This window comes from Trypanosoma conorhini, assembly GCF_003719485.1.
Source record: "Trypanosoma conorhini strain 025E chromosome Unknown Tco_14.4_contig_00841, whole genome shotgun sequence".
NCBI classification, from domain to species: domain Eukaryota; phylum Euglenozoa; class Kinetoplastea; order Trypanosomatida; family Trypanosomatidae; genus Trypanosoma; species Trypanosoma conorhini.
In genome coordinates, this window is record NW_021704934.1 from 1 (window position 1) to 5,775 (window position 5,775).

The 5,775-nt window shown below is 66.4% G+C and overlaps 5 protein-coding genes across 5 annotated transcripts, besides 9 other annotated features; all 5 read right to left on the bottom strand.

The window, feature by feature from the left end:
• Positions 1-53: 53 nt before the first annotated feature.
• Tco025E_08664 (60S ribosomal protein L34) lies at positions 54-572 on the bottom strand (the record flags this gene model as incomplete). Its single annotated transcript, XM_029375507.1, has 1 exon — positions 54-572. The coding sequence occupies one exon, from the start codon at positions 570-572 to the stop codon at positions 54-56; it is 519 nt and encodes a 172-aa protein (XP_029224370.1).
• A 42-nt stretch (positions 573-614) lies between these two features.
• Positions 615-651: a sequence feature (A-rich).
• A 21-nt stretch (positions 652-672) lies between these two features.
• Positions 673-704: a sequence feature (GA-rich).
• Positions 705-835: 131 nt separating this feature from the next.
• On the bottom strand, positions 836-1,390 carry Tco025E_08665 (uncharacterized protein; the record flags this gene model as incomplete). The annotated part of the gene is made up of 1 exon (XM_029375508.1): positions 836-1,390. The coding sequence occupies one exon, from the start codon at positions 1,388-1,390 to the stop codon at positions 836-838; it is 555 nt and encodes a 184-aa protein (XP_029224371.1).
• A 320-nt stretch (positions 1,391-1,710) lies between these two features.
• Positions 1,711-1,754: a microsatellite.
• A 5-nt stretch (positions 1,755-1,759) lies between these two features.
• Positions 1,760-1,781: a microsatellite.
• A 41-nt stretch (positions 1,782-1,822) lies between these two features.
• Positions 1,823-2,542, bottom strand: Tco025E_08666 (uncharacterized protein; the record flags this gene model as incomplete). The annotated part of the gene is made up of 1 exon (XM_029375509.1): positions 1,823-2,542. One exon carries the CDS (start codon positions 2,540-2,542, stop codon positions 1,823-1,825), a length of 720 nt encoding a protein of 239 aa, XP_029224372.1.
• A 62-nt stretch (positions 2,543-2,604) lies between these two features.
• On the bottom strand, positions 2,605-3,705 carry Tco025E_08667 (uncharacterized protein; the record flags this gene model as incomplete). The annotated part of the gene is made up of 1 exon (XM_029375510.1): positions 2,605-3,705. One exon carries the CDS (start codon positions 3,703-3,705, stop codon positions 2,605-2,607), a length of 1,101 nt encoding a protein of 366 aa, XP_029224373.1.
• A 168-nt stretch (positions 3,706-3,873) lies between these two features.
• Positions 3,874-3,925: a microsatellite.
• Positions 3,926-3,966: 41 nt separating this feature from the next.
• Positions 3,967-3,987: a microsatellite.
• A 73-nt stretch (positions 3,988-4,060) lies between these two features.
• Positions 4,061-4,079: a microsatellite.
• Positions 4,080-4,082: 3 nt separating this feature from the next.
• On the bottom strand, positions 4,083-5,378 carry Tco025E_08668 (uncharacterized protein; the record flags this gene model as incomplete). The annotated part of the gene is made up of 1 exon (XM_029375511.1): positions 4,083-5,378. The coding sequence occupies one exon, from the start codon at positions 5,376-5,378 to the stop codon at positions 4,083-4,085; it is 1,296 nt and encodes a 431-aa protein (XP_029224374.1).
• Positions 5,379-5,407: 29 nt separating this feature from the next.
• Positions 5,408-5,443: a microsatellite.
• An 80-nt stretch (positions 5,444-5,523) lies between these two features.
• Positions 5,524-5,548: a microsatellite.
• The last annotated feature ends 227 nt before the right edge of the window (positions 5,549-5,775 follow it).

Consider the following 5,775-nt stretch of genomic DNA (forward strand, 5'->3'; position numbering starts at 1 on the left):
GAGACAGAGAGAGAGAAAGCGAAGAAGACGCGTGTCGCGGCGCCTCCTTCCCTCTACTTCTTCTTGAGCGTCGCGCCGACGGGGGCCTTCGCCGTGGTCCTCTTCTTGGCGGCCGGCTTCTTCGTGAGCGCAGACCTCGCGCCGATCTTCTTCGCAATCTTCTTCGAGATGGCGGCCTTCTTCTCCTCCTTGCGCTTCTTCTTGGCGTCGCGGCGCTTCTTTTCCTTCTGCGACTTGGCGCGGGCCTTGAGCGCGCGCTTCACGATCCGCTGCTCCTCGATGAGGAAGGCCCGCAGGATGCGGTCCCGCACCTGCTCGTGGCTCAGCACGCCGCCGTACGGGCGCGAGGTGCTCTTCTGGTGACGCGAGGCGAGGCGGGCCTCCGTGTGGCGCAGCGCCTTCGTGCCGGCGAGGCGCTTGTGGCCCAGCACCCACGGCGTGTGGGGACCCTGCGAGCGCTTCGCCCGCTTCTGCATCACGAGGCGGTTGCCGGGGGTGCGCACGAGCTTCATGCGGTTGCCGCGCGTCGCGTAGTGCATGCGGCGGCGGTACTGCACACGGGGGCAAGCCATCTGCTTTCTTTTTTTTTTCCCTGCGCACGGGGGAAGAGGGCGAAACCAATACAACAAATAAAGCAAACAAACAAACAAAGACAGGCGGGCGTGCGTTCACAGAGAGAAAAGAAGAGAGAGAGGGAAAGAGAGTGGGAAACGCGGGTGCCTCTGCCGCCTCGGCTCCCGCGCAATGCGCACCCCGTCGAGCTCCTTCTCCCTCTCTCTCGCCGCGCGTGTGCGTTTTTGAGCTTCGCGGCCCAGCGTGGGTCCCCGCGCCCCCGTCAGGGGACGCCGCGGCACCGCTTTGCGCGGGGCTCGCCGCGGGTTTCCCCCAGTCGCGTGAGGGTGAAGCCGCCGCCGCCGCCGTGCAGCTCCTCCGCCACCCACGCCTCCTTCGCGACGCTCCCCGCCACCCGCGCCGCTGCGACCGCCGCCGGGCGCGCGAGGGGCCCGAGAAACACCAGGCAGGCGCCGTGGCCGCGGAGGTCGCGGTAGCCGACGAAGGCGGCGCCGAACTGGCTGCCGTGCCGCAGCCGCAGCCCCGCCACGTCGGTGAGGTGGTGGTAGAGGCGGCAGGCGGAGGCGTGCCGCTCCCGCAGTTCCGCGCGGCGCAGGGCGTCCTCGGGGCGCAGCCAAACGACCTCCGCGGCGCGGGCCACGTGCTCCAGCTCCTCGATGCTGAGGCAGGCGCCGCGGTGGTGGCGCTTGCGGGTCTGCGGCAGGCGCCGCAGGAGACCCGCGGGGTCCTCGCAGACAAACAGCGGGCCGCGCGTGCGGAGGACGCGCAGGACGGGGCGGCTGGCCGCGTCGCCGGCGTCGCTCCCCCGCGCCGCCATCGCCGCCTGGCGGTCAAAAAAAAAGGGCGGGGGGGGGGGAAGAGAAAACAGAGAGGCGATGATAAAACGCAAGTGAAAAATTTGCGGCGGCAGCACAAATGCGGTGTGGGGGAGAGAGGGGCGGCAGCGGAGCAAAAAAAAAATAATAATAACAATGACAAATTCCGCACCTCGCCGCCAGCCACAGCCACGTCACTCCACTAGTGCTACAACAACCAACCAACAGCAGCAGCGACGCGGCCCACCATCGCCTTCCCCGGGGCCTCTTCTCCGGCCAGACCAGCACGCCACAGCAGACGCACACACGCCAGGGCGTACCGATATATATATATATATATATGTATATGTATATTTATATACATATTCATTTTCTTACTTTTGTTTCTCCCCCTTTTTTTTTGTTCTTTTTTTTTTTTTTTCTATTCTTCTTCTTCACGTCATGATGGGGTTTGTCCTGCCCGTGCTCTGGGGTCGTCGCGGGTTCCAGCGACCCTCAAAGATGGGGCGGTACTTCATCTTGGACAGGTCAAACACGACGCCGTCCTTGTTGGTGACGTACCGCTCCTGGTCGTACTCTACCGGGTCGCTCTCCGGTCTGCCCTCGCGCCGCTCCTGCATCATGACGCGCCACCGCTCGTAGGTCGCGCGGTCCATGCCGATGATGCGGCCCGTCTTGGGGTCCTCCACCACAATCTCCTCCTCGTCGCGCTCGTGCGGGAACTTCGTGATGGGGATGGACGCCGAGTCCCACGGCGCCACGTCGGGGGCTGGGGCGCTCTCCCGCTCCGACTTCCCCCCGCGCATCGCCTGGTACATGCGCCGCTCCGTGGGGTCGCCGGTGGGTTTGCCCTGGATTTCCCGCATCGTGGTGTTCTCGATGTAGTCGTGCAGGTGCTCCTTTGGGTACCAGTGGTAGTAGGAGGGCAGCGTCTCCCACTGCACCTCCTCCCCCGGCTCCAGCAGCGGGCGCAGCTTCGTGCCGCTCGTGCCCGGCCGCACCAGCCGGCCGTCGCTCATCTGGTGGTACTTTGGCCCAAACCCGGTGCCCTGCATGTGGCGGTACTTCTCCGCCACCTTGTTCTGCCGGAAGAGCGTCGCGGAGAACTGCTTGATGGGCGGGACCCCCAGCTGGGTGTCGGAGAGGGAGAACATGTCGTTCTCGACAAAGTCGCCGAAGCACTCCACGCCGTAGCCGTTGGTGGGAATCGGGTTAATCACTGCGAGCGCGCGCGGCGGGAGATGGAGAGCTGCACCCCAAAGTGCCCGCAGGCCTGCGGGGTGGTGAGGCAGTGGATGACGGAGCCGCGTCGCTGGAACGCGATGCGGAGGTCCTCGTCGATGAAGTGCAGGTTGCGGCCGGTGCCGAGGAAGACGACGTCGGGGACGGGGTAGAGGTGGAGGAGCAGCGCCAGCGTGCGTGCGTTGACCTCCTCGAAGCTGCTGACGTTCCAGTGGTAGTAGGCCTTGTCCGTGACGATGCAGGAGCCGATCACCTCCTTGTCGTTGACGAAGACGCTGTCGGGCGAGTACGCCGTCACCCGCATCTTGGAGAGCCCCCGCGGCTCCTCCACCCGCGCCGCGAAAGGGTTGGCGTGGAACTGCGTGGCCATCTTCTCCTCGTTGTAGTACCGCTCCTGCCCCTCCCGCGTCTGCAGCGAGAGCCCGCTCGCCGTCCTGCCTGACTCCCGCTGCCGCTTCAGCCACTGCGCGAGGGCGACGGAGTCCTGCGGGCGGTAGCCCGGCGTGATGCGGAAGGGGTCGTAGCCCGGGTCGCTCGGGTGCGGCCGCCGCCGCTTCTGCGTCTCCGCCGCCGTCAGCTCCGCCCGCTTCTGCTCCGCGGCGAAGCGGCGGTACTCCGCCTCGTTCTCCACCTGCAGCTGGCGCCGCATCAGCACCAGCTCCTCGTCCGCCTCGTAGTCGGCCGGCGTGGGCGTCTTCACCAGCCTGTTCGCCGCCGCCACGTCCATGTACGAGGCCCGCGTGCCGCCGCCGCTGAAGAGCTGCCCGTCGCTCGTTGTGGGCAGCCGCTGCTCCGCCGCGAGCCGCGCCGTGGTGCGCCGCTGCTCCTCCAGCCATCTGCGGTCCCGCTCTGCCATGTAGTCCTCGATGGGCTGGCCGGGGCGGATGCCGACGCGGACGCCGCCCTCCTGCTGCAGGTTCGTCCGCCCGTACGCCTCCGCGTTCATCGGGGCCTCCGTGAGGGGGTCGTCGCGGGGGTCGGGGACGTAGCGGCGCACGAACCGCTGCAGCCCGCGACGGGCCCGCGACCGCCAGTCGACGGTCGACCCCGCCCGGCGCCACAGCGACCGCCGCATCCCAGACGCAGTCCCACACGCCTAACGGGGGAGAGCGAGGGAGGAAGCGAAGAATAAACAAAGGCATGAGTAAACAAGAGGAAGGGAAGGCGGGGAGGGGCCGCCTCGTTAATAAGCGGAAACGCAGGCAGAGAATAATAATATAAAAAAAAGAGTTATGAAGACGCATTTTTTTTCTTTGTTATTGTTTTCGTCTTCCTTTTCTTTTCTTTTTCTTTTTTGCGGGAAACAGCTTCCAACAGGATGCATCTAGCGACTTGTACACACACACACACGCACACATGCAAATATATGCCTACCTGCACATAAGGCGATGGTGTCGGTGCGGAGTACTTTGTGCGTGGTGTGCGCCACCGGTGGGGGGGGGGGGGGGGCGCCTACACCGCGACCGCCTCTTCAATGGGCGCCATGGCCGTCGTCACGCTTAGCGTGGGCGCCTCCGCCGCCGCGTTCGGCACAACCACAAAGCGCCGCGGCAGGTCCTCGCAGGCGGGGACAATCGCCACCAGCTCCTCGTGCTCCTCGTCCACGGCCACCACCAGCAGCAGCCCGGCGACCGGCGCCAGCGGCACCTCCTCCGGCATCTCCGCGTGGGAGAGGGCGCAGACCGCGCCGACGAGCGCGGGGGTCACGGCGACCTTGCGGCAGGAGACCGCTGCCGCCGTTGCCGCGGCGGGTGTGGTGTACTGGACAAACTGCAGTTGTGCGAGCGGCAGCACCACCTTGGCGCAGCCCAGCGGGAACTGCGGGGTGCCGGCGAAGTACTCCCGCAGCAGCGGCTCGCGCAGCGAGACGGTGCACCGCTGCACCACCGGCGTGGCGCACGCGAACTCGCAGTCGGGCAGCACCCGCTGCACGTCCTCCTGCAGAAACGTCGACCACGTCTCGGAGCCGTCCTGCGCGCTCACCGTCACGACGTGGGTGGGGCGCAGCAGCTCGATGAGTTTGCGGAAGTACACGCTTTCCTTGACGCCGGCCACCGGCGCGGGGGCGTCGACGACGAGGTGGACGCGCTCGTGCTGCGGCGCGGCGTGCAGCAGCGCCTCGGTGCACTCCTGCAGCTGCTCGACAAAGTGCATGAACGGGACGACGGTCGCCGCCGACGGGCGGGCGGCCTCCCCCACAAAGAGGGAGAAGGGGAGCCGCGTCGGGGCCGCGGTGGTGCCGGGCCACAGCGCATGCTCCACCTGCACCGTGGAGACGCAGCCGGGGGCGTAGAGGCAGTTCGACTCGGGGTTGAGGTCCATGAGAAAGACGGTCGCCGCGGTGGCCGCCGACTCCCCCGCCGCGTCCTCCCGCAGCAGGTTGCAAATCGTGTGCGCCGTCAGCGTCTTGCCGCTGTGGGCGTTCCCGATCACCAGCACCTTCGTACGCCGCTCCGCGGCCAGGGTGCGGCGGCAGAGCTGCACCACAGCCGCCATGCCGGTGGCCGTCTTCAGCGTCTCAAACGGGGCCCCCGCGGTGGCCTGCACGGAGCCGCCCTCCAACGTGTACAGCACGACGCAGCGGGCGTCGGGGGCGAGGTCGAAGACGCAGCTTCCCTTCGCCGGGAGCAGCACCCCGGCCACCTCCACCACCCCCGAGAGCAGCTGCAGCTCCACGGCGCCGCCGCCGCTGATCGTGCACTCCTCCCCAGCGCTAATCGTGATCTTGCGGTGGTACACCGACGCCATGGATGCCGGCACACCGCCCCTCCTCCCCACTCCTCCTTCTCGTGCTTGCTGCTGCTGCTGCCGCTTATTTCCTCCTTTTTGGTCGCCGCGCGACCCCCACAGTCCCGCTGCCTTCCCTCTTTCTGTTGTTGTTGCTTCTGCTGCAAAGAAGAAGAAGAAGAAGAAAAAGAGGTGGCGCCGCCCTTTACCCAAACCGGTGCCAGGCCTGTCTGTTTGCCTGCTTCTCCTCCCGCTGGCCCCGTACGCCGCGCCGCGAGACAACTCTTCTCTGCCCGTGTCTCACCTCTCTCGTCCTCTCTCACGCGCCCCTTCCTTCTTCGTTCGTCCCTTTCTTTTGTGTGTGTGTGTGTGTGTTTCTTCTTTCTTTTCTCTCTCTACTTCTCGCGCTCTCTGCTCC